This window comes from Bombyx mandarina, chromosome 07 (genome assembly GCF_030267445.1).
Source record: "Bombyx mandarina strain Sakado chromosome 07, ASM3026744v2".
Taxonomy (NCBI): domain Eukaryota; kingdom Metazoa; phylum Arthropoda; class Insecta; order Lepidoptera; family Bombycidae; genus Bombyx; species Bombyx mandarina.
In genome coordinates this window covers 12620706-12648321 of record NC_143214.1, presented here as the reverse complement: position 1 = coordinate 12648321, position 27616 = coordinate 12620706, and the positions used below count along the sequence as shown (strand labels likewise).

Below are 27616 nucleotides of genomic sequence, written 5' to 3'. Positions count from 1 at the left end.
CCTAGCAAAACTTGTGCTTCGCAGAATCTACCAACGGACCGGAAACACGACTCACTGAGAAGATCCGGCGAGAAACTCAGTGGGCTGTGTTTGAGGGATTTTTGTGACGGTGACGCGAGCAATTATGGGTATATCCATTATAATAAACACGATACTTGGTTTATTCGTCATTCTAGCGACATTCTACCGACAAATTTTTCAAGTCAATTGGTAGTCATCTCCTCTATTAAGTCAGTTCAGGTATATGTCAAATATCTGGTGCTATTTATTGCGCGCTGACACAGCCATCCTAAGATCCATCTATACTAATATATAAATCTATAGTGTTTTTTACGGATGTTCCGTTATAACTACTGAACCATGCATCCAATAGACTTGAAACTTGGTATCCATGTAGAAAATACATGTACTTAATATTTATATGAGTGTTGGACTCCCTAATAATAATGACAATAAATAATAATGTTAATTTTAAATGCCCAGCGAAACGGGCGAGTACGGCTAGTTAGTTTATAATTTTAGTTTTAATTATTTCATTCCTTTAAATGCGATTCCACATCGAAGAACTTGTTAAACAAAACAAACTAAGCGCCTGTTAAAAGAAAGAAACGACGATTTAAAATCTTATTTTATTGTGAACTAGCTGACCCGGCAGACTTTGTAGTGCCTCAATCGATAAATAAAAGACCTGTGCTTTTGTATAAAATAAACATCAAACAAACAAAAGGAATTCGTTCGACGGGGGACATATTATCAAAGGAAAAACAAAATTTGTTATTTTTATGTATTTCCGAGCATTTTCATATTTATCTACTTTTTAAACCTTCTCTGGACTTCCGCAAATAATGCAAGACCAAAATTAGCCAAATCGGTCCAGCCGTTTTAGCGACTCGAGTTTTAGCGAGACTAACGAACAGCAATTCATTTATATATATATAGATTAATTCCTCAATTCTAAACAGAAATCAATTTCTCGGAACCGTTTACTTTATTCATATCCGTAACAGCTGCCTTCCTAACATTTCACATTAAACTTAAACTCCGTTTCCAAGGGCGCGATCGCGCCAAAATTCGCGCGCAATGAAATTACACTTTCTTTACATGTATATGATATTTATTTATCAATTTCGATTTGTTTTTTTGTACTGCTTAGAATAATAAGTTGTGTTATTTTCGATTTTCTCTAAATGTGTTGGATAAATATTAATTTCAATGAATGTTTATTCTTGATAACCTTCGTTATATATTGCCGATCAATTTCGTGATTCTTTCCATATCTGAATACCACGTGGATTATAGATGGCTGATCGCTAGTAATATATTACATAACCTTACGAAATACAGACAAAAAAAATCCGATCGCAAAATATAATTACATCACAATTCCCGTTTGAATAACCACGTACAGTGATTCATTTGCAAGACCCTACTCTCAACGGGTCTTATTATCGGGTTTTAATAAAACACTGTTTGTAGGTACATTATACATACAGCAATGACGTACGCGTTCACCTCGACGGCCAACTTATATCAATGGGCGGTCAAGATTGACCGACACAAGAGCTCGGGATCACCGCGTCTACAGATTGATAGAAAAAAAAAAAAAAAAAAACGAAACTACAAAAAAGGCAATAGGTTCTTTTTTCTCGATTCAGTTGAAAACGAAATCTTGAGTGTGGTGCATGTTTTAGTTTTAAATAAAAATAAATAAATAAAAAAAGTGAATATGCGTATACTCTGTGCTTTATTGTGCTTCATTTTGTGTACGGAATTAGTTTTTTGTCAATTCGGTAAGTCATCGCGAACGTAATTAAATATCTCTAGAATTTAAGTATTTGATTACAATAAAATATATATGCGTTCTACATTATTATTTTACACATTATTCGTTCGGTCCCGATACTTTGACTTTACCGAAAAATACCTTAATTTTTTTAACTTTACCGAAACAGAAAATAGATAGGTTATAATTAATTATAGCAGACAAGCGGGCCAATCCGGCTCTCTCGGGTTTTTAACGAAAATTTCAACGATATTTGACGATTTTTAATTTTTTTAAATTTAAGAACACATATTGCGGCATTACTATAATAGTTACAAATATGTATATAATAATGTGTTCTACAAAGTCGTAGTACATTATTTTATTCTATCATCAATAGTTTTCGCAGGGCACGCGATGAAAAGAATATTTTAGATAATTTTTTTACACCTTGGTTTACATTAATGGAGTTAAAGTAAGGATCCCTGATTTTTTTCAAAAAAGATAATAGCCTAGGTAACTCGGGAATAGTGTAGCTTCCAAACAGCGAAAGAATTTTTCAAATCGGTTCAGTAGTTTCGGAGCCCATTCAATACAAACAAACAAATCTTTCCTCTTTATAATATTAAGTATAGAAGTATAGATTAGTTCTTGTTATTTCAATTACACGAATTAAAATGCGATTCTAAAAGTTTGTACCAAATTAATTTAGATTCATATATCTGTTTAGCTAAATAAATATTTAGAGCAGACTGACCGTTTGTCTTTGCTATTCAATCTTCGTAATTTTCTTAAAAAATTTGATTATTCGAACGTTTTGATGACATAATCAAATCTATTGAAATCGCTTCATATATCTCCAAATAAGAAGCTAAGAGCGAATTTACATTACCTATATCTATTTTTATACCTGCACGTGTGTAGTTTTTGTATCATTTACATAAATAATTCGACTTGATGTATCAACGCGCGATTTACAATACGTCGCACCGCCTCCGATCCGGTGGTAGATTCAGCGAAGCACTGCTCTTGCTAGGACTAGTGTCAGCAAATTCTCTCAAATTGAGCCCGTGAGCTCTCCTACCCGTGCGGGCGTAATTGGAATAGCCTCTTAGAGTACCAACGAATAGGTAGGGAAAAAACTGCTCTTGCTAGGGCTAGCAACGTCACCAGATTAGATCCCCGTGAGCTCATCTACTCTTTCGGTAAATCTAGTATGACACCTCAAGGTCAACAGAATATTTTATTTATTTTATTTTATTTATACTTTATTTCAGTTTTTTTTTTAAAACCATAACATTTTGTTAGTCAGAAATACTTATAATCTATGTTAGTAACTTAAAAAATCTAACACTTAAATATCTAAATCTAGCACATACATTTTATATCATTACGTTTGTTTTTTCCTTTCCAAGTGCCTACTGCAAAGGATTAATCAGCAGTTCCTCTTGCTCGATATGATTTTTAGATAGAAAAAAAAAACGGTGACTTAGTAACAAGTGGGCTTTAAGCTTCTCCACTCATTTAGTGTAGTAACAATCTTATGATCATGTCTAGTAGCAGTGAACGAATTATATAAATTAATATAATCGGAAACAAAACAATCTGACACCGAACTAGGATTACTTGTTTAATTTATACATAGATATATAAAGAGCAAACCAACTTTTTTCCGATGTGGGAATCGAACTCAGGACCCTCGGATGAGCAGTTAGCGTAAATTACTGAGCCACCGGGTCGGTCAAACTTTAATATCAAACGCACTGCTGGTTAAGTAGCGACTAATAAGTCATTCAATAACAAGGTCGCCATTTGAGGCCGAACACGTAACAATATTGTGGCTTCGGTTTCATCAACACAAATATTTATAAACTAGTTTTTACTGGCGACTCCATCCGCGCGGAACATTTGCTTTGGCATAACGCTAAACTTTACCCCCCACTTCATTTACGTAGAAAGTGAAAATATTTTCAAATTATAGAATGTTAAGAAGCTATTTAAACCCCTATTTTGAAACATTCTTTATTGGTGCTCCACTTGTATTGGTCTTATCGTGATGCTATATATTCCTCAATAAATGGGCTATCTAACACTGAAAGAATTTTTCAAATCGGCCCAGTAGTTCCTCAGATTAGCGCGTTCAAACAAACAAACTCTTCAGCTTTATAATATTACTTAAGTATAGATGTCCATTGTTGACCTGATTTGCCTACATGAAATATCGCGCATAAGCTTATATAGGTATATAGCCCTTTACGGTAGGCAGCGGCTTGGCTCTGTCCCTGGCATTGGTGAAGTCCATGGGCGACAGTAACCATTCACCATCAGGTGGGTCGTATGCTCGTTTGCCTACAAGGGCAATAAAAAAGCCTCGATAAACAAACAACTCATGCGATATTTTTTATGTACATGAACGCCAAAATAACAGTGTTTTTATCCCTATTTATTTGCTAGTAGCTTACGTGGCTATTCCAGCAAAACAACAGTGTTAGATACAGATAGTTGATTCGCAGCTCATTATCCCGGGAAAATAAGGCGCTTCTTAATTTAAAAAAAAAAAATGCCACCGAAACCGCGGTATATGTGTAGTTAGTAATATCTAGTGGTCCCGCAGTAGGTAGTCGAAATTCGACTATAATTAATTGAAATTGTAAGTTTGTACACTATTTTGATTCTATTTTCAAAGACTATTATATATTATACTTATATTATATTATACTTCGATAATCACAAATTTCGCCAAGACTACACTATAGAAAAATATTGTTAAAGACAAATAATAATTAAACCATTCTCAATTTGACCACAGACGTCAAGAACAAAAGTTTGACAATAATAAATTGTATGCATGCGTGTGTGCGTCAAATACATGGTAGTGTGTGTAATTCTAAATTGATTTAATGTATCTTTTAAGCATTATTTAAAAAAAATATTAGCATTGTGCACTTCTTCTCTATATTCTCTATAAGTGTGGAAAATTTCATACTCCTCCGTCCGCGCAATTTTCGTAAAAAAGGATACAAAGTTTTTGCTTCACTTATTAATATATAGATTCCGAAGTATTAACGCTTTGAGAATATTACATATAGCTATATATATTGGTGATGTGCCGACACACCTATTCGTCACAATCTTAATTAGAATCAATCACGCTTCGTATAACATAATTTGATAAATTTGGAAAATTAATAAAATTGAATATGCGATTGACCTTCAATCAATCAATCTTTACCTCCAAAACATAAAAATTAATATGCATATTTTTGAACCGTTTCATAAAAACTTCATTTATGTATGCTTCGACTAAGCAAACCTGTAGTATTATATTTTCTAAAAGTTTAAGTAGCACTTATCCTGCAGACCTTCGCACTTTAGTCTGCTTGTGGGAGGGGTCAGACTCGCGTGGTGGGAGATGTACTCTTGACATTGAAAAACAATATTAATCTAATAACGTTTCATAAATTTCATTATCTTAGCATCCTGGTATATACGCTGTATTATCGGCCTGTCAAACTGTTTGATGCTCCCATTATTGTCATATATACCTGAGCCGATCTTCGAAGCCCATAGACATTTCGAAGTTATAATTCTACAGGATTGTCCGTCCTTCAGGCTAAAGGGCGGAAGTACTACTGGTGGTAGGACCTCTTGTGAGTCCGCACGGGTAGGTAGCACCGCCCTGCCTATTTCTGCCGTGAAGCAGTAATGCGTTTCGGTTTGAAGGGTGAGGCAGCCGTTGTAACTATGTTGAGACCTTAGAACTCATATCTCAAGGTGGGTAGCGGGATTTACGTTGTGAATGTCTAAGGGATCCGGTAACCACTTAGGACCAGGTGTGCTGTGAGCTCGTCCACCGACCAATGCAATAAAAAAATTAAAAAAGTACATTGACGGTACATCACAGGATAGGCCGGATGATAATGGTCTGTGGATTGCGATTCCGATCCGGTGGTAGATTCTGTAAAACAACTGCTCTTGTTAGGGCTAGCAAATGATGTCAGGCTGGACCCGTGAGCTCATCCTCCAGTCAATGCGAAGCCAAAATAGCCCTTTGAGGCTACTAGCACATAGGTAGAAAACGGTCACGTCAAATTCACAACTTGTAATCATATCCTAAAAATCATATCTCACGAAGTGGATGGCGGCAGCCCTATTGGGTTCAGTAATCATTTTAGGGGCAGCGACCTAAAAATGTATTTTGCGTCCGCTTAACAAAAACCTACAACTATTTCATTCGGTGTTGCCATCACGCAAATTCGAATATCGCATAGTTGAAAATACGCCAACGGTGAATGAGTAAATTGACATTTTGAATTTGTTATTCTGAATAAAAATTTTAAGCATTTTGATTATGTTAATTTTGGTTACCATATACGTAATAACATTCGGTTAGTATATTTTTCTTCTTACAATATTTTCTGAACGTACCTTCTAGTGTAATGTACACAATTTAAAATATTAACATTTGTCGTATAACCATTTCGCACTAATCGCCGACTGGATTTGTCAAACCCGGAAATAACATTTCCTATAACGTGCCAGTGACATTGTCAATTTAATTTTAACATTTATATTTTTTTAGAAGGAAGGGGGCAGGCGTTAGGAAACCGGGACTTCGGGCTTCTTTTTTTTATTTTTATTGCTTAGATGGTTGGACGAGCTCACAGCCCACCTGGTGTAAAGTGGTTACTGGAGCCCATAGACATCTACAACGTAAATGCGCCACCCATCTTGAGATCTAAGTTCTAAGATCTCAGTATAGTTACAACGGCTGCCCCACCCTTCAAACCGAAACGCATTACTACTTCACGACAGAAATAGGCAGGGTGGTGGTACCTACCCGCGCGGACTCACAAGAGGTCCTAGCACCAGTGAAAGTGGTCTGCCTCAAGTTGGTTGTGACGTGGACATCTGTGATCCATCGAGCCCTAAGTTCTACTTCTCATCTATTTCAATAAAACGAAGCCAGCATCGATTCAAAACAACCTTTACAAAAAAAAAAACCAAAAACTACGCGCTTCAAACCGCTCGGTACCAAAACCATTACGCGGAAACCGACTGTTAAATAAACAATCTAAATGACACGTCGGTCAATATAACAAGTATTTTTAGTGTTTGAAACGTGCAAAACAAGATCCGGTTCCGTTCTTTTTGTTTAATTTGCCCATAATATGATTGTGTCGAAATGATGACAAAATGGCGTTTAGGACAAAAAGTCAATTTAAAGCAATTTGTTTTTGAACAGTTTGATAAAAACTCAGTCCATCCAATTTTATGAAAACGACAGAGATTGATTATATTGATCTTGTCCCATTAGTAACCTCCCAACCCTGGTGTATTCTTAACAAGTGATGCCACTATTTCGGTCCTCAAATCAATGACAGATAGCATTTTTATTTGAAAACTTTCTTAGTGTCAATCATTATAATCATCTAAATAACTTAGCCTGGGTGAGAATCAGATAGAAAACTTCTAAAGGTCTCCCTTTCTATAACATGTCAACTTGATCAATGCCTCTAATAAATATGGGTATTACGAATGACCTTCTGAAGTGAAGGAAAAACGTCACGTCTAAATCACACTCGCAATAAATAAAAAACAATTACTCGAGATACCTAAATATAGAAAAAATTGCCTCTACCAACATCATAGAATGTTTAAAGGACTCCAAATTATCATGAGTATTATTATTTATCATTTTCGAGCATGCCATAGCTTAGAATTAAAACTACAAGATATAATCAAGCCTAACAAAATTGGGACTCGGCGGTCTAGTCAGATGATTGAATTGAGAACTATACAGTCATTAAAAAACCGCACTAAAGTAGTAGCTCATAGATATCAAAACGCAAAGCCGCCCATTTGAGACGCTAGGTTGAAGAACCAGTTTTATTCTATATGTCCTTCTTCAAACGAGGCTTGTAATTATGGCTTGTATTAAGCGGTAGCTAGCGGCTTGGCTCTGCCCCTAGCATTGATGAAGGCCATGGGCGACGGTAACCACTCACTATCAGGTGAGCCGTATGCTCGTCTGCCTACAAGGGCAATAGAAAAAAAAAACAACTGTCTCAGTTCTTCTCAGGCTTCACTTCAAAATTAGCAAATACAGTACCTATCTATAAAGACTTAGAGTAACTTTATATGTTCCATGGGGAGTGCTCTGAGGAATTGTTCGAGATGATACCGGCATCTCGTTTTTACCATCGCACCGCCCGCCACCGGAGTAGAGTTCATCCGTACTACCTGGAGCCACTGCGGTCATCCACAGTGCGTTTCCAGAGGTCTTTTTTGCCACGTACCATCCGGCTATGGAATGAGCTCCCCTCCACGGTGTTTCCCGAGCGCTATGACATGTCCTTCTTCAAACGAGGCTTGTGGAGAGTATTAAGCGGTAGGCAGCGGCTTGGCTCTGCCCCTGGCATTGCTGAAATCCATGGGCAACGGTAACCACTCACCATCAGGTGGGCCGTATGCTCGTCTGCCTACAAGGGCAATAAAAAAAAAAAGTTCATAAATTTTGCGGATATAATTTTTTTATTATATATTGGATACCTTTATTGTGGAAGTCCGTCGTGTCAGATACGTATTTACTTCGAGAAAATGGCGCGCTACTCACATTTCTCATCACAAGTACCTAACGTCTTATCATTTATTTAACAGAATATCAAATTAATTAGTTCCTAAGTTATCTTTTGTTGTAAACAAATGTATTTAAAGAAAATTTAATTGGTAAATTGCTCTTTTGAATTAACGTAAACTAATTATTGTGTGAGAATTTAATGTCCAAAAATTTATACATAAAGTTGTGTTTAAGCTAAATTTCAAGAAAAGTTACACAAGATACTTCAGACCAATTATGTTTTTGTGAATCTGTAAATAATTCTCAGCCAGTTTAAGGAAACTGTAAACTGTAAACTGTGAATATACGAAAATGAATTACAGTTCTTTAATTAAAATTAACAATTCCATAGGTTTCTTCCAGCAAAGAGATGAGAGGAGATTCTCGCCGTTCCAGTTCGCTCAGAATCTCCTACCCAACCCGAATCGGTTCCGAGAAGGCATCAATAACTTCTTCAACATTGGCCCAAGGCCTATAGCCAACGAGAACCCAAACCGGTACACACCAAACCAACTAGACCAAAATTATGACAGCGGAAGCCAGTCTCCCCCGAACCAGGACCAGTTCACCGAAAACAAGCCATTAGTGTTTCCCACCCCACCTCCCGAACCTGGGATACCAAGCGACCAAAACGGCTACGGCTATCAGCCCGATCAGAACGAGGAGCCACAAAACAAACCGGTCCTGTTCCCGACTGAAGAGTCCAGAGCTGATGAAACTAATCAAGAACAGCCGAATGAAAACCAAGACAACGTCCAGAATCCTGGTAACCAAAACGAAGGGAATACGGAGAATGCTGCACAAGATTTCAGCACTCTAGCACCAGTTCAACCCCAGTCGGAGGGGTACAGTGATGTCCACACTGGCACTAACTCGTTTGAGCACACCACCCTACTACAGCCCCTAACTCCACTCGCACTCCCTAATATAGAATCCCGAAACGTGAATTTTGGACCATCAGGAATATTCAGTAATTGTTTTTTTTTGTTATTAACTATTTTGTTATTAACAATGCATGCTGTTTGTTCGACACCCCGTGATCTGTGGTTAAGGTATAACATTGTGTTTAGCGCTTAACCGCTATTGTTCTAAAAGTTTACGAGCTTAAAAATAAGAAACACAGCCTTTGAGGAATTATTAATTATCAGAGATTTATTGTTATACTTGAAACTTTGTGCGGCTGTTGGCATTTCAGGGAAGATTCTAGAATCAAATAAATGGCGCATTTTTCATTTCAATACTCCTACTAAAATGGCTTCAGGCAGCTAAGTTGCGTAAATGTCCTCTGTTAGAAGTTTTTTTCTCAAACTTGAAAGGAGTGCGATAGATAAAGAACGGAGACGAAAATCTTACGTTTTCTCGTAAAGTTTTTCCCTTTCCTCATTGGAAGATGGAATATTCAAAGATTATTACAAAGTACAGTGAAATTTTATTCCATAAAATAAAAATACCATGAAAGAGTAAAAATACTATGAAAGAGCGAGAGTTCATTCTAATGGTCGATGGTGCGCAGAGAAGAAAGTATCTGAGTACGTACTGTAGATATGAGCGTAGTGGTTTTATCTCCAATAATTCCTCAGAGCACTCTCCATTGAAGGTCCGATACAAAATACAGAGAGAACCGAACTCCCTTAGAACTATCCGTGAGAATGGGCTTATCCACGCTCTAAGTAATCCTCTTACATGCGCTGAGTCAAATGTAAATAGTTGATACTTCATATCTTTAAACTCTTTCTTCCCCCGTCGGGACCCAGAGCGGATACGATGGAAACAGAGTAAATACCAAATAATATACCAAATTATTCTGGACGTATTCCAAGCAAATAGTTCCTACAAACTTTTCTAGTCGTAATTAATCTAAAGCTTGACTAAAATCCCGCACTAATTTCGCTATTATGTGTGACTAATATTACAATTGTATGTGTGTAATTACACGAGAGCTAATATGATAACAAAACACGGATCGAGCTATTAGTATCAGATAATACAAACTAATTCTACATAATAATATAATAATATTAACTAGAGATAAAACCCTTATATTAGTAGAACTGATGTGTGGTTCTCAATTACGGGCAAGACTTAATCCACCATTTTAGAATTGCGTACGTTTTAGGCGATAAAAATCAGATTGAAAGAAAACTAGCAAAAATTTACGTGTTTAAAACTAATTTAGACTTACAAATACATAACACAACCGATTAAAAATTTTAAGCAAAATGGCGGACCAGTATGCCTTCAGTCATGAACACGCTAATGCTATACGATAAATAAATAAAAACATTAAATTACTGTAAGGCTTCAGTGCAAAACTTAGTCCTGCAGTAAACTGATATGAGCTCACGATATCAATCATTGTAATGTAATCATCAAAACACAAAAGGCAATTTAGAAAATCTAAATTAAATCCTTCGCTACACAAACATTTTCGCTATAAAAAATGAAGCGAACCCAAAAAAAAGTCATACGTCATACATCATTTTTTTTGTGTACCATTATCAAACGATTTGGGCTGATACCCAAATCGCACAGATTGGTTCCACGCTGTAAATGCCTCGCTAATGATAGGGCTATTATATTCGCACGTTCAAGGACAATTCTTCACTGGTATTCATTTTAAAATCAATAATTACCGAAAACCGAACCAAAGAACTGATTCGTGATTAATATAATTGGTGAAACTAGAAGATTCTAATGGCTTTGAATACGCGCGAGTCTTATTTTGATGAGTGAACAGAATGACCGTTAATACGTTCAGTCGCCAATATATTAAACTGTGTGCTTAGTGCGAGTTTTTAACGTTCTCGATATCGTAAAAGTTAACTCAGATTTGTATGGAGTTGGAATGTTTGCCTACGTTTGCCGCTAGGGGCGCTGTTCCAACTGCATACAAATTTGCGAATTTGTAACAAAACTCACACTAAGCACACTGGATCTAATGTTTCAAGGTAGGTTTTCGCGAGATGGTATCCTCTGAAGTACCTACAATAGCTGCGCCATGCATGTTATACAAACACACAGACGTTTTTACTAATCTGTTTAGTCATGGTTGATACCCCTCCTAAGTGGATGCATTATGATCAGCGGTGGTCATCTCTTGTGGTCGGTATAACATTAACAATGATGTTTCCAGATGAACCATGCCAAACTGTGGAAAACGAGGTCGGGAGCTGTCTGAACTTGCTCCAGTGCAAGCCTTACCTGAAGATCGTTAAGGAGTTCAAGACGAACCCCGCCGCTGCTGTACTGCTCAGGAAGGCTCATTGCGGCTTCGAAGGGTCTAATCCTAAGGTGCTTACTGATTTTGGAAACGAAGCCAATATCAAATAAGCAAATGTCAGAAACCTTTCAGTGTCATCGCAACCTCCCCTAAATATATTATTATTTGCAACACACGGACAGACAAGCCCACGGTGCAATAGCTATTAACGGCAAGAGCTCATAGACATCAGAACGTGGATGTCGCTCATCACGGGCTGTAGTGCTGAATTAAGTTTTAACTCAAGAGTGAAGAACGGTAGGTAACAGCTTGGCTCTGCCCCTGGCATTGCTGTAGGCCATGGGCGACTGTAAACACCATCAGGTAGGCCGTGCGCTTGTCTCCATACAACGACAATAAAAAAAACGAAGGAGCATCATCATAATGTATTAAACAAGGTCCACTGAAAAGGAGCCAATTAAGGTGCCGCCATAGTAGCAAGGTGAAAGATTTTAAAAGCAACAGCATAAACTACCACGCTTCACTTTAGCCCAGTACACCTCACTCAGCTTAAATCTGATATATTCCTATCATTTCCAGTTCCTACACTAGCTCTATTTCACTGAGTCTTCGAACAATAACTTGCTTTTTACCTTAACTCCACCCTCCATGATTTTTACTTTCCAATCGCCCTGACCGATTTTCAGCATGGGTGACCGTAGTCATGTTCTGACATGTCTATGAGCTCAACACCAAAGTAATAAGGCTGACTCGCTGAACAAAATCCAAGCCAATCACTAAACATATTTATGCCCTAATTGCGCAGGTCTGCTGTCCCCTCCCTGGCTTTCCAACGGTACCACCAGATACTACCACCACTACCACCACTACGACCACGACCACCACGACCACGCAAGCGCCGGCTCCGACGCAGTCAGCGAAGTCAGCGATAGAGGACTTGGTACCAGCGTTCCCTGAGCCCCCGTACTGCGGCGTCAGCAATGCTTCCTTCAGCAGGGTCGTCGGGGGAGTCAGCGCTAAACTTGGTACGTCATGTCAGCGTACAAACAGCCAAACACATAACCGTTTTTGATTCGATTCCCTATTTAGTTATTAGTTTAGTAAGCGCTGACAATTTTTTTTTGCGTACCTAAGCCTTGAGAGGCTATTTCAGCGTAACCTTAACTAGTAGGTGAGCTCACGGGGCTCAAACCTAATGACGTTGCTAACACGAACCCTAGCAAGAGCAGTGCTTCGCAGAATCTACCACCGGATCGGAAACGTGACCCACGGAGAAGACCCGGCGAGAAACTCAGTGGGCTGTGTCTGAGGGTTAATTTACTCGTCGAGCCCTTCGTCGCAAGCAACGGGTTCGACGAGGACGATGACCGGAGCGCTGACAAACTCCAGTGTCACTAAAAGAATGGAAAACAGTTTATCTTTCCAAATCAATTAAAAAGCAAAACGGGAAATATTAATACGTACCACAAAATTTTAATTAAAAAAATAATAATTATTTCGAAAAATGAGAATTACAGTAGGTAATGTACTCAAAGTTAATTATTGCTTCATCGGAAGTTTTTATTTATTTATTTTTTATTGCATCGATGTGTGGACGAGCTCACAGCCCACCCGGTGTTAAGTGGTTACCGGAGCCTATAGACATCTATAACGAAAATGCCGCCACCCACCTTGAGATATGATGGATAGAGATAGAGGATAGGTATGAGTTCTAAGGTCTCAGTATAGTTACAACGGCTGTCCTACCCTTCGAGCCGAAACGCATTGTTGTTTCACAGCAGAAATAGGCAAGGTGGTAGGTAACACCACCTTGCCTATTTCTGGTGGTACCTACCCATGCGGACTCACAAGAGGTCCTGCCACCAGTAATTACGCAAATTATAATTATGTGTGTTTGATTTTTATTACACGATGCTGTTCCTTCAATTGGTACCCGCCTGAGATTCGAAGACCGTTGCATCGCTGAACACGAATGCACCGGACGTCTTATCCTTTAGACCACGACGACTTAAAATTTTTGGAAGTTTTTGGAATAAGTTCTTCTAACTGATTATTCGTACTGGTACTACTTTAGAAGACATTCCAACTTAACAGAATCTAAATAGCGTGTTCCTGCAGGCGATTTCCCTTGGATGGTGAACCTCGGTTACAAGCCGCGCAGAGGCGGCGGAGTGCGCTGGCTGTGCGGAGGCTCCCTCATCACCAGCAGGCACGTGCTCACGGCGGCGCACTGCATGCACAACCACGACGATGACCTGTAAGTCCTTATTTTTTATTGCTTAGATGGACGGACGAGCTCACAGCCCACCTGGTGTTAAGTGGTTACTGGAGCCCATAGACATCTACAACGTAAACGCGCCACCCACCTTGAGATATAAGTTCTAAGGTCTCAAATATACTTACAACGGTTGCCCCACTCTTCAAACCAAAACGCATTACTGCTTTACGGCAGAAGTAGGCAGGGTGTTGGTACCTACCTGCGCGGACTCACAAGAGGTCCTACCACCAGTAAAGGTACCACCTTATAACCGATATGGTTACAGAGAGTCCGGCGATTCCACACGGGCCGGATTTCACCTAAACCTTGCCAGTTTCTGACACGAAATTTCACTTATTTCCTATAGGAGGGACCGATATTCCTTCATAACTGTATCAGTACAATATTTATTTATTTATTTCATTTACTACAGATTTTGCATCCATATTACATTCATATAGTATACCAGAATTAAACAAAAACAATAACTACAATCTCCTACAATATAACATAAAATCAAATAACAATAACAAAACAAAAACTCAAAATTAACGTCAACACTACCTTAACCTAAAGGCTGGTTTGGATCCAGAGCGCTCAACATGCACACGTGTCCAGTGTTGCATTATTGGGCAGTCCAGATTAATTTCGCCCACTGAGTTTCTCGCCGGATCTTTTCAGTGGGTCGCGTTTCCGATCCGGTGGTAGATTCTCCGAAGCACTGCTCTTGCTAGGTTCAGGGTTAGCAACACTCCGCCTTGAGTCCCGTGAGCTCACCTACTAGTTAAGGTTACGCTGAAATAGCTTCTCAAGGCTATCAGCTTAGGTAGGAAAAAAATCAGATACAGTATACAGACTTCGACTGTTGGAGATAGGCTGAGTTATTTTATTAAGCTGATGAGTGCAACGTCAAGTTACCAGACACCTTAACCAGACGTGAAATCGAATTCCCAATGCTAATATATGATAGCCACCCTGTCTTTTAAATTGGAAAACGGTAAATTATTATTCGATATTATCGTCGATAAATAAAATGATCTTAAATATGAATATTTCCAAAGGAAGCGAAAATCTTTCGTTTTTTTCCGCTAACTCGGTATGGGGTTGGTATATTGTGGCTATTCCAGCTACGGCCTGATGGGTAGGTGAGCTCAGGAGCTCAACCCGTGAGAATTTGCTAACACTAGCCCTAGCAAGAGCAGAATCTACCACCGGATCAGAATCGCGACCCACTGAGAAGATCCGTCGGGAAACTCAGTAGGCTGTGTCTATGGGTTAGTTCCCTTATTAAGTGACCAGTGCTTGAAAGGTCTAGAACCGCCGACAATGTATCCGGGAGATCCGACATGACATGTTTTAGGCGACGGCGGCTTACCTTTGGGTCCTTACGGTACGGATATGGCCTGAGACTAAAACAATACATTAAAACAAATTAGTATAGATTTGCCATTACGAAGCTCATACGTTAAGTGATAAATTAAAATGTACAAAACAATTACATAATACAAGGTTTTATAATTGCGTTCATTTATCTTAAATATAAAATGCATATATTTACATATATAGAAATCAATATTAAAATAACATCGTCTGAAGGCAGTCAGGTCTTCATTCAAACAATAATAATGATGTTTATGTTGATAATATTCATAAACGTTATGTTAATTTGGAACTAGTTGGTTGGTTTGTCCTTTGTAGGTTTTTGTTTACCTATCTGCCTGTAACTTAGAGATGCTCTTCTGTTAATTAACACTTGACTTGATTGATTGATACTGCAGTAGTAACTGGCCCTGACTCTTGTGCCAAGGGTCGTGGGTTCGATTCCCACGTCGGGCAAACATTGTGTATGAACAGATTTGTTTATCCTTTGTCTAGGTATTTATTATCTCTCTAGTACCCATAACACAGAATCCTAAATTGGGGTCGGATGACCATGCGTGATTTTGTTTCCAGTTATTTATTTAAGTTATTTATTGGCATGACCGGTGGATGAACTCACGGGGCTCAGCCTGAGTGTATTTGTATACACGTCATCATTTGTGTCCGGTCACGACGTAGCGCGAATGACCCCTTAGGCTACCAGAGAATAGGCAGAAGAAAAAATGATGAGGAAAAATTCTGAGCTCACGCGCCCCTTGTAACCACACGCCCCTAGGCACGTGCCTAGTTTGCATTACGGATAATCCGCCTCTGCCGGAATCCAACATTCACATACAGGAAATCTCGCTATCTAACCTAACGATTTTGTATAAATTATCCAGTTCTTTTTTAGCACAGTCCTAGCGTAGGCGCAATTAATAGTTCCGCGATACGTTAATTAGTAATACGTTTCATTATTATGTATAGTTCCGTAATTACCTTCGTTCTTGAATCCTGATTAATTTAATGTGATTTCTAAGTTTACCGATGTCTTAATTTGTTTCAAGCGCGTATGTGTAGTGTGCACTTACATACATATTTGTGTCCTGAGTCGGAGAGTTTGGCAGCTCTAATTGTTTTTGGTTCTATGATGAAAGTTCGTTAATTTCAATGCGCTATTTTACCGAGCTTTGCTTTGGTAAAATTAGTTTGTTATTTTGTGAAATGACTAGGAGCTGACGCTTAATTGGGTAAAAGAACTCGTGACTTAGGTGTAGAACGAAACATTTGCCAATACCAACACCGATCCAAAGATATGAGGCCGAAGAACCTTTTTTTTTTATTGCTAGATGGGTGGACGAGCTCACAACCCACCTGGTGTTAAGTGGTTACTGGAGCCCATAGACATTTACGACGTAAATGCGCCACCCACCTTGAGATATAAGTTCTAAGGTCTCTAGTATGGTTACAACGGCTGCCCCATCCTTCAAACCGAAACGCATTACTGCTTCACGGCAGAAATAGGCAGGGCGGTGGTACCCACCCGCGCGGACTCACAAGAGGTCCTACCACCAGTAAGGCAGCTGCTTTGTTAAACAATTGGGACAAGCCTGTATCTCGGAGTATATTGACATTCCGACGTATTAAGCGGTAGGCAGCGGCTTGGCTCTGCCCCTGGCATTGCTGTAGCCCATGGGCGACGGTAACCACTCACCATCAGGTGGGCCGTATGCTCGTCTGACTACAAGGGCAAAAAAAAACAAAAAAAGTCCATAGACTCCGATAGTCACTCAATATCAGCGGACCTTAAAATTGTCTATGCATCTAATATATTAATCAGCGGTGGATTTACACTAGGGGCAGTCGGGGCAAGTGCCCAGGGCGGCAAATTTTATAGGACGCCAAAATTTTGAAACTGAAAAAAATTTATAATTGTTAGAAAAAAAACAACTATTTATTTATCTTTTTGGAATATATAATCTATACTAATATATAAATCTACAGTGGTTTTTACGGATGTTCCGTTATAACTACTGAACAATGCATCCGATTGACTTGAAACTTGGTATCCGTGTAGAAAATACATGCACTTAATGCATAGGCTACTATTTATATGAGTTTTGGACTCCCTAATAATAATGACAATAAATAATAATGTTAATTTTAAATGCGCAGCGAAGCGGGCGAGTACGGCTAGTCGTGTAATAAAGTTTCTGCAATAAATTACTTATTTTAATAATGAAAAATAAAATATATAAACTATAAGTTTAAGTAATATTCCAGTGTTGGGGCGGCTTTTTTTCCGGTGCCCAGGAGCGGCATTAAGTTTAAATCCGGCCCTGAGCATAATGATTATGACCACATACATACAAGCGGATCACTGCTATGTCTTGCAATAAAGTAATTGAACATAATTATTTTACATTATAACTAATCCGGTCTCTCGTATATCATAAGATAAATGACTTGGGTATCAATCATAAATTAAACAGAGACAAATGATTACATGTAGGCGGCTGTAATTATCACGCGTCAACCTTATTTATTGTGCTCAATGGGTGGGCGGGCTCACGACCCATTTGTTGTTAAGGGGACATCACACCCTGAATGCTACCTTGAGTTCTAAAGTCTCAGTATAGTTACAACGGCTGCCCCAACCTTCAAACCAAAACGCATTACGGCTTCACGACAGAAATAGGCAAGATGGTGGTACCTACCCGTGCGGACTCACAAGAAGTCCTACCACTAGTAATTACGTAAATTATAATTATGCGGATTTGATTTTTATTACACTATGTTATTCCTTCATCGTGAAAACAATCGTAAACATTTTTTAAGTACATAATTCGTTAGAAAAATTGGTACCCGTCTGCGGGATTCGAACACCGTTGCATCGCTAGATACGAATGCACCGGACGTCTTATCCTTTAGGCCACGACGACTGTCTTGTCGATACTTTTACAGTCCAATCTCGCGTTTACAGACTGATTGTCACCCGTCACCGCGAATACTGTTAAAGCCTTCAAAATTACGGAAATATCCTCGTAGAACTCGACGAGCGAACTAACTCATAGACATAGCCCGCTGATTAACCCAAAGACACAGCCCACTGAGTTTCTCGCCGGATCTTCTCAGTGGGTCGCGTTTCCGTTCCGGTGGTAGACTCTGTGAAGCACGGCTCTTGCTAGGGTTCGTGTTAGCAACGTCGCCAGGTTTGAGCCCCGTGAGCTCACCTACTAGTTAAGGTTACGCTGAAATAGCCTCTCAAGGCTATCAGCTTAGGTAGGAAGAAAAAAAAGCCCGCCGAGTTACTCGCCGGATCTTCTCAGTGGGTCGCGATTCCGATCCGGCAGTAGATTCAGCCAAGCACTGCTCTTGCTAAGGCTAATGTTAGCCAATTCTCTCAGGCTGAGCCCGTGAGCTCACTTACAAGTAAGGGCGTTGCTGAATATAGAGCCCTTTACGCTACCAGCGAATAGGTACGAAAAAAAAAGACTGAAATAATCTATATATATAAAAATGAAACCCGTTTTCCGTTGTCACGACATAACATGAAAACGGCTTGACCGATTTGGCTAATTTTGGTCTTGAATTATTTGAAGTCCAGAGAAGGTTTAAAAGGTATAAAAATATGAAAATTCTCGGAATTAAATAAAAATAACAATTTTGTTTTCCCTTTGACGTGTCCCCCGTCGGACGGATTTCTTTTGTTTGTTTTAAGTTTATTCTATATAAAAGTTTAGGTCTTTTATTTATCGATTGAGGCACTACGAAGTCTGCCGGGTCAGCTAGTCAATAATAAAAATATCACTGATAGCGAAATTAAGCCGCAAAAATAGTCTTATTTGTGTTTACGACACGGGGGAATTGAGGCAAATATAATATAAATGATACACGTTTTCCTATCTTAACTTAGAGAGTCTGATGAGTCGCACACGCATCATGCGTTTGAAATATCAGTTGTGCATTGCCAAAATAAATTTAGACGAAGTACTAAATTTGGTTATTTCAAATGAAACTGCTTAAGACAATAACTACGAGTTTTTAGATAACATTGACCTCTGAGGTTAGTGGATCACAGACAACGGTTGACATTGACAGATTTTTGCTTCTTATTTGCTGAATGTATTTAAACAGATAAACCGCACGTATAGGTACACGTAGGTGAAGCAGCAATGCGTTTCGGTTCGAAGGGCGGGGCAGCCGTTGTACTGTTTAAAATGAGACGTTACAACTCATGTGTCAAGGTGAGTGGCGGCATTTACGTTGTAGATGTCTATGGACTCCGGTAACCACTTAACACCAAGTGGGTCGTGAGCTCGTCCATCCATCTAAGCAATACAAAAATCAGACATAAACATTTAAACCTTAACCTTAACCTTATTAAAACTTTACAGTAATACAAAATTAATACGTTATAAATAATTTCACGAATTTAATTTGGGGACCCGATTTTCTAGTCGTCAAAATTTACAATTTTAATTTCGACTAATGAATGACCATAATCTAAAATAATCAATCGCACGTGTACTCGCTTCGAGTGATGCGATAAAACCCGCAATAATTAAAATTTGCGTAGGTAATTACTATACATTTGAGACAAGGACCTTCACTCTAAAAGTCATCTTTGTCTAAAGCCGAGTGCATTCGTATCAAGGGATGCGATTGTTGAGGTTCCTCGAAAGAACAAAAGCATCTAACAAAGACCAAACAGGTTATAAATATAATTTGCGTTACATAAACCACAACTCAAATGGACCTCGGTTGACTGAGGACATTCCTGTTGTGAGGTCTACGGGCTCTGGTTATCCAACACCAGGGGGACCGCCTGCCTCCTCCTCCTCCATAGACCCTGTTTATCGCGCCGCCTTTAATGTTAGAACAAATTTCATTATTTTCGACCCAACTTTTTTAAATTTAAAATAACTTTATATTATATAATATTTTTTTTTTAAATTAATCTAAACTCTTTTTCAACGGCGACTTACTCTTTACTTTTTTTCGTCTTTGAAATTTTTACATTTCAAAAATGTTGGCCTCTCCTCAAATTATGCCGCTCTAAGCCCGGAGCTCACGGACCTAGGACGTAAATCTATCACTGGGGACCGCGAACTCGTCACCAGCCCACGCAATAAACATGTACATAAAACTAAAACATCGTCTTTGAGCAGCACGCGAAGTCATAAAACAAAATTGCGAATAAAAACTGTTACGAAACGCCTCTAACAGGATAATATCATACAAATAACATAGGCACTTGTAAATTGCTTCGTAAACAAATAGATTCCGAGCGTCTTCAATGTCATTTATAATTACGATGTTGGAACTAAACCGGTTCCCGTGCAATTGAGGACTGTGTGAATTCACACGTTTTTCATGTTCATGGGTGAAGGAATTCACGGTCCAATGTCGAATGCTCACCGGAGTACTTGAACGTCGCCAAGTGAACATCATTTTACTGGTAGTAGGACCTCTTGTGAGTCCGCACGGGTAGGTACCACCACCCTGTCTTTTTCTGCCGTGAAGCAGTAATGCGTTTCGGTTTCAAGGGTAGGGCAGCCGTTGTAACTATACTGAGACCTCAGAACTTATATCTGATGATGGTTGGCGCATTCACGTTGTAGATGTCTATGGGCTCCACTAACCACTTAACACCAGGTGGACTGTGAGCTTGTCCACCCATCTAAGCAAAAAAAAAATTGGCCTTGGTGGCGTCATTTATAAAACAGTTGGTGCTACTCGCTAGCCGCTGGGCGATTCCGGCCGTAGATCCAGCGAAGCACTGCTCCTGCAGATGATAGCAAAGTCTCGCAAATAGCCCCGTGAGCACTACACACCCGCTGAAGCCAGAATAGCCCTTCGACGCTACTAGCAGTTTTCTTTTCCTTTGTCGTATCACTATTGTCAGAGCGGTCGTGCTCGTCATGCAGTATCATTGCTGTGGGCAGATGTTATGCGCCTCACGAGCAATCGCCACTCCTCCCAGTTTGTGGTGAGCCTGGTACACTCATGCAGCCGCCAACTGCCGACTTCACCTGGTCGGTCCATCGCATGGGCAACCTTCCACGTGGTTTGGTGTCTTCTACTTTGCCCTGAACGACAAGGCGCTCTATGGAGTCATTTCCATACTGGCAGCAGATAAGCAAAAAAAATAAGCTATCCACTCTCCATTTTTTTCCCCACCTATGCTACCTATGCTGAAATAGTCTTGAGCCTTGGCTATTTCAGCTTCACCCTAACGTGTAGGCGAGCTCACGGGGCTCAAACCGAAGTGGTGCAGAATCTACCACCGGATCGGAAACGCGACCACTGAGAAGATCCGGCGAGAAACTCAGTGAGCTGTGTCTATGGGTTAATTCGCTCGTGGAGCCCTTCGTCGCAAGCGACGGGTTCGATGAGGACGGTGACCGGTTCTTGTGGTACCTAAAAGCACCGTTAATGGATCGGGAGAATCCGTAATGACAGTCTCAACAGGTCCTACTACAAGTAACTAAGCTAATTTATGAAGTTATTGTACTTTAATATTGATTACATGATGTTTTCCTTTATAATGAACGTGTTGAATACGTATTTCATTCGAAATAGTACTCGTATTTGCCTCGGCTACACCAAATTTCACGAAGACTACCGAATAAATGATCGCGAATCCATAATTTCCAGGTACTTAGTGCGAGTGGGAGAGCTGGATCTTGCCAGAGACGATGAAGGTGCTACTCCTGTGGACGTTCTCATTAAGACGAAGATCAAGCACGAACAATACGATGCCGCCTCTTATACCAACGACATCGGCATCCTGGTGCTGGAGAAGGACGTACCTATTACAGGTAAGAAGAGAAATTAGTAAAACTTGGAAACGCTACTTTTAATCTACCCTAGTGATGGTGGGTCGAGAAAGACGTACCACGCACTAATGGAAATATTGTTGGGGACGCATTTCAGCCCGTCGCCACACCAGGTGAAGGTTTATGATTTTACTTGCCACAGTCAAGGTGTGAAGCTAAAATAATAAGATTATTGTGTCGCCATCGGCTCTTTACGCGTGTGTAAATAATCAAGTTTATGGAACGTCTTTAAGTCGGTGTAAATTTATCTATACACTAGCTGACCCGGTAGACTTCGTAGTGCCTCAATCGATAAATAAAAACCTAAACTTTTGTATAAAATAAACTTAAAAAAAACATAAGGAATCCGTCCCGCGGGGGACAGACACATCAAAGGGAAAACAAAATTGTTATTTTGATTTAATTCCGAGCATTTTCATGTTCATCTACCTTTTAAACCTTCTTTGGACTTCTACAAATAATCCAAGACCAAAATTAGCCAAATTCATTCAGCCGTTCTCGAGTTTTAGCGAGACTAACGAACAGCAATTCATTTTTATATATAAAGAAGAAGATAGATTGAGAGGTTCCGTGACACAGATTCGGCCAAGATGGAAGCGCAATAATAACTGTTGAATTTCAGACTTGATCAAGCCTATCTGCATCCCCAAGGACACAGAGCTTCGCTCCCGCAGCTTCGAGGACTACAACCCCATCATAGCCGGCTGGGGGGACACAGAGTTCCGTGAGTTATCCCCAGATATATCTCACCGGGTGCTCTATTTAGTTACCGAAATATTCTATCTATACGCTATATCCATACTATTTTTCTATTGCTTAGTTGTGTGGACGAACTTACGGTCCACCTAGTGTTAAGCGGTTACCGGAGCCCATAGACATCTACAATCACCAGTAATTACGAAAATTATAATTTTTACTGGTGGAAGGACCTCTTGTGAGTCCGCGCGGGTGGGTACCTACACCCTGCCTATTTCTACCGTGAAGCAGTAATGCGTTTCAGTTTGAAGGGTGGGGTAGCCGTTGTAACTATACTGAGATCTTAGAACTTATATCTCGAGGTGGGTGGCGCATTTACGTTGTAGATGTCTATGGGCTCCGCTAAAAATTTTGGGGGTTTCATTTTTTACAACACGATACATACACCGTCCTCAGTATATTAGCAAGAATGTTAATTGTATCCACAACAGGCGGTCCATCCGCAACGCACCTCCAAGTCCTGCAGCTGCCCGTGGTCAGCAACGACTTTTGTGCTCAAGCGTACTCGCCATATAAGAATCAGAAGATCGATGAGAGGGTGCTCTGCGCTGGGTACAAGAAGGGGGGCAAGGACGCCTGTCAGGGGGACAGCGGGGGCCCTCTGATGCAGCCCATTGTGAGTATAAGAGGCCATCAATGTCTTCTTCTAAAACAAATCCAAAATGGTATTAAACTATTTAGATAAAATGCGGGTAGCGAGAAATTATGTATTTTTGATTTCATTAGATTTCATATTACATTGTGCATTTGTATCTACATTTACAAATATATATAACTAGTCAGGTCATAAGTATTGTCACACAGTAAAAACTTTTCTTTTAGAATGCTGGCCACAAAAAAGTTTATTGAATTCGAATTTCGAATTGTTCATAATTCTCTCTCTCTCTCTCTCGCTCTCTCGCTCTCTCGCTCTCTCTCGCTCTTTCTTTTCCATATATCGTTATGCGTGTTACACAATATTTTGTCTGAGGAGTGAGGAGTCTTTTCCTTTCAAATCATCCTAGACCTCCTGCATGTACAAACTCACATTATGCCCTCCACCAATAAAGACTAACCATGAACACTCTTCCAGTGGAACTCGCAGACCTACAAGACCTACTTCTACCAGATCGGAGTGGTCTCCTTCGGCAAGAAATGCGCTGAGGCTGGCTTCCCCGGCGTCTACTCGAGGGTCACGCACTTCGTTCCCTGGATCCAAGAGAAGGTTGTGGGTCATGCGTGATGACCCACTGGGAACCTCAGAGAAACGTAGATTTAATGTGTGATACTAACTAAGTTGATATTTCGGACTATCAGTAAGTAATAAGATCTGTAATAGAGTTTTTAAATGAATTTACAAATTGTTTTTTGTGCTAATAAAATTAAATTGACTATTATTGATATTCAACAGTGAAGATTATAATAATATTTAATAGTGATTTTTATAAGTTTTGAGAAGTTTAATAAATATTAATCTGGACGTCGTTCGGAAGCCCCAATAATGTAAACATTACGTGTATTAAGTACGGAATAAACGAGGTATTATTATCTTGAAATAATTGTATTAAATACAAACAAATCAGATGATCGAAACGCTTCTTATATCTGTCAATAGATGTCGCTACACGACGCTCGGAGACAGTTTTAGTCACAGAGTATCTTTATATTTCGTTCAACATAAAATATATTTAATAATGTATTTAATTATCTATTTTCCGAATTAACTTAAATAAAATAGCTTACTAATATAGCAACTGTATTCATTAAAGTTTGCTTTTTTATGGCAGGGTACACAAACTTAATTAATTTATTGTTTTTCATGACGTAGCGTAGTGTTTATAAATTTGTCTCTTGCATCAGCGCTCAACTTCCAATTTGTTGGAAAGAGACAAAACATGAATTATTAACAAACCATGCCATTGATACCCTGATGACACTTAAAGGACAAACCCGAAATCCATACAAACTTGGGCCTGGCGTTACACTGCTAGAATTTGGGCATAAGTTACAATACCTAAGAAGGTTTCATGAGCCCAATTTTCAGGTCTCCCAGCAATGGCCAAATTGGTAAAATCAGACAATGTTTACATTTTAGGTTATGTTTATTGTTCGAGATATTTTAATAAAAACGATATTTTTGAGGCTGTTTCCTACTAAAGATGAGTAATTTTTTACGAAACCTGTTGCAGCAACAGGTTGCTTTAAAATAAAAATGGAACCTGTTACGAGAAATCGCGTGTTAGGTTGTTTACGAAAACGAACGAAAGTAAAAAATTAAAAACAACGTAATGCGATACGCGCTGCGCAGTACTGCGCACTGAGCAAGTAATCACTGGTACTGCGCACGAAATGATTTTTTAAGGGAATTTATGACCTGGTAACTAAGACCTTTAGGTCAGTCTTATTTTAATTTTAATGAAAACTTTTTTATATGAAAAACTATATTTATATGATAACTTTTTTATATAAAATATAAATCATTACGTGCTCCCATATTATCTCATTACATTTCATTTCATTTTATTTTATGCCTTTTTTATTTTTATTTTTTATTGCTTAGATACCCATCGACGAGCTCACAGCCCACCTGAAGTTAAGTGGTTACTGGAGCCCATAGACATCTACGACGTAAATGCGCCACCCACCTTGAGATATAAGTTCTAAGGTCTCAGTATAATTACAACGGCTGCCCCGCCCTTCAAACCGAAACGCGTTACTGCTTTACGGAAAAAATGGGCAGGCGGGAGGTGCGGACTCACAAGAGATCCTACCACCAGTAAAATTATTAATATAACTACACCATAGAAAAACTCAAAGTACCAAATCGACTTTTTCATGCTATATTTAAGATTGCCAGTTGAAAATATTTTGAATTGCCGCAGTTGCCGACATGATTTCGTGTCATAACTAAATGGCACAGTTATTTATTTCTTTTAATGATTTTTGTTAGTAGATTTTGGTGCTTTACGTTACGTTATTCAATGAGATTAAGTTTACAGTCTGGCCAGCGAATCATGGCACAACTAAATAGCGGCAATCCAAAATATCTTCAGTTGGCAATATTAAAGATAACATAACACGATTTGATTGACATTTGTATTTTTCTATGGCATAGTCACATTAATATAAAAATGCAAAACTACCCTTTCATGCTATATTTAATGTTGTCAGTTGTAGATATTTTGAATTGCCGCCATTGTAAGTAGTTGTGTCACGATTTGATGGCCATACTCTATTTCATTGATTAAAATACCTGTAAAAACAGTCATTTATCCTAAAGCAAAAGAGTATTAATTATTTTTTACACTCGATTTCCACTAAATCGATCCTATTTTATGGATGCTCTAATTCTAATCCGCACGTTTGTGGAGCTAGTTACGTATATTGAAATAAGTGTTGCAGATGTTTACAAAGATTGTTTAAAATAAAAAATTGAAATCAACTTATTTTCTACACTTGGCCATTGTCAATGAAGCTAAGATTTCAATAGGCTAATCAAGCAAAATAGACGAATTTTTTGGTACATATCCCATTCGTGTAACGCTTAGGCCCAAAACGGGGTTTCTCCTTTAAAATAAATATTTAATGTTTATAGTTAAGTAATCACATAAAAAATATTGAGACAGGTATATAGTGATTAATTGTCCATAAAGTACAGTATTTTTTTACATTAAATAATTACTTCAAGATATTGTGTTAATATTGAAATAAATATGTATTTATCTTGACAGCAAAAGATAATAGATTGAATAATAATAGTTACTTTTGTGTTAAAAGTGTTTGTTGATTATTTATATTCATTTTACAAACATTGAAATTTACGTTAAAACATTTAAAAATGTTCATACTTTTTCAGAATTTAGTTTATAAAGTAAATAAATAAAATGAAGATTATATCGATGTTATTACTCAAGTTGTGTATGTTTATAATATAATGTTCGTCACAAAATGCCAACCTCAAAGAAAACTGACACGATTTTAGCGTTGCGTTTTCTTTTTTTTTACGGAATAAATTATTTTTTCACTAGTATGTGTTTGTTTTTAACATTAGCTTTATCTATTTTAGCAGGTAATAGAGAGTCGTGTACTGTACGGTCCCTGTACACTTGCAATCATTTGCATTTTGACTTGCATATTGACGACTCGGATACGTAAAAAAAATTACTCTTTGGGGGTTCTTGGGCCCTCAGTGAAAGCATAGGGCGACCTGAGGGGGTTGAGACTGCACGGCGGGCTACCAGCACTCTAACGCGCTTTTGAGGAGTTCACTCACACTATCATCATTGTGAAAAAGAGCAACCGGGTGTGTCGCGTCCTGACCCGGCAGGCTGGTTCAGGTCCAGCGGTGTATACCGGGACATCAGCGGCGCCGTCTGGATGCACTGACGAGCTGCCGTACTGAGACGGCCGACATAGCGGAGTCGTTGATTCGCCTCGAAGGCTTCGTCGGCCGGGTCTCCTTGGGGTGAGCTGCGTCGTCTGGTTGCAGTGTTGGACGCGGTAACCTTGCACGGGTTTTGACCTTGGGGAGATCGGACGCTTGGGCGAGAGTGCAGGGATGTCATTTAGTGGGTAGGGCCCAAAATTCTATCCTTTGAACCCGCGGTCCACTCCCAACATCTGCGGACCAGTCGTACCTACATACCCTGCGCATCCTCAGGCGCGGGGACCTCGTTGGAAGTTCGGTCCCCGGCCCAAAAAAAGACAGAGGTTCGTGTGCACCTTTACAAACCGTTCTCACAATGAAAGAATCACGGCGTGTAACCAAAATCAAAGGCCGCAAGGCGCAAAAGTTACAAATTAGCATAATTACTGAGCGCGC

At 39.2% G+C, this 27616-nt stretch overlaps 1 protein-coding gene across 3 annotated transcripts; it reads left to right on the top strand.

Moving 5' to 3' along the window:
- The first annotated feature begins 1527 nt into the window (after positions 1-1527).
- CLIP4 (clip domain serine protease 4) lies at positions 1528-26821 on the top strand. 3 transcript variants are annotated; one of them, XM_089728848.1, is made up of 9 exons: positions 1554-1790; positions 8734-9351; positions 11515-11672; positions 12407-12626; positions 13720-13858; positions 21878-22041; positions 22682-22783; positions 23247-23431; positions 23888-26821. In XM_089728848.1, the coding sequence occupies exons 1-9, from the start codon at positions 1727-1729 to the stop codon at positions 24035-24037; spliced, it is 1800 nt and encodes a 599-aa protein (XP_089584974.1). In that variant the 5' UTR covers positions 1554-1726; the 3' UTR covers positions 24038-26821. The 3 variants fall into 3 exon arrangements, with proteins under 3 accessions (XP_089584977.1, XP_089584974.1, XP_089584975.1); XM_089728849.1 differs by having other exon boundaries at positions 1593-1790; positions 8734-9147; positions 23888-24183; XM_089728851.1 differs by lacking the exon at positions 8734-9351 and having other exon boundaries at positions 1528-1790; positions 23888-24731.
- Positions 26822-27616: the final 795 nt, after the last annotated feature.

Coding starts and splice junctions, on each gene's coding strand:
- CLIP4 (XM_089728848.1), top strand. CDS start 1,727: ATGCGTATACTCTGTGCTTTATTGTGCTTCATTTTGTGTACGGAATTA. Junction 22,042..22,681: donor GAAGGACGTACCTATTACAG/GTAAGAAGAGAA, acceptor GTTGAATTTCAG/ACTTGATCAAGCCTATCTGC. Junction 22,784..23,246: donor CTGGGGGGACACAGAGTTCC/GTGAGTTATCCC, acceptor TATCCACAACAG/GCGGTCCATCCGCAACGCAC.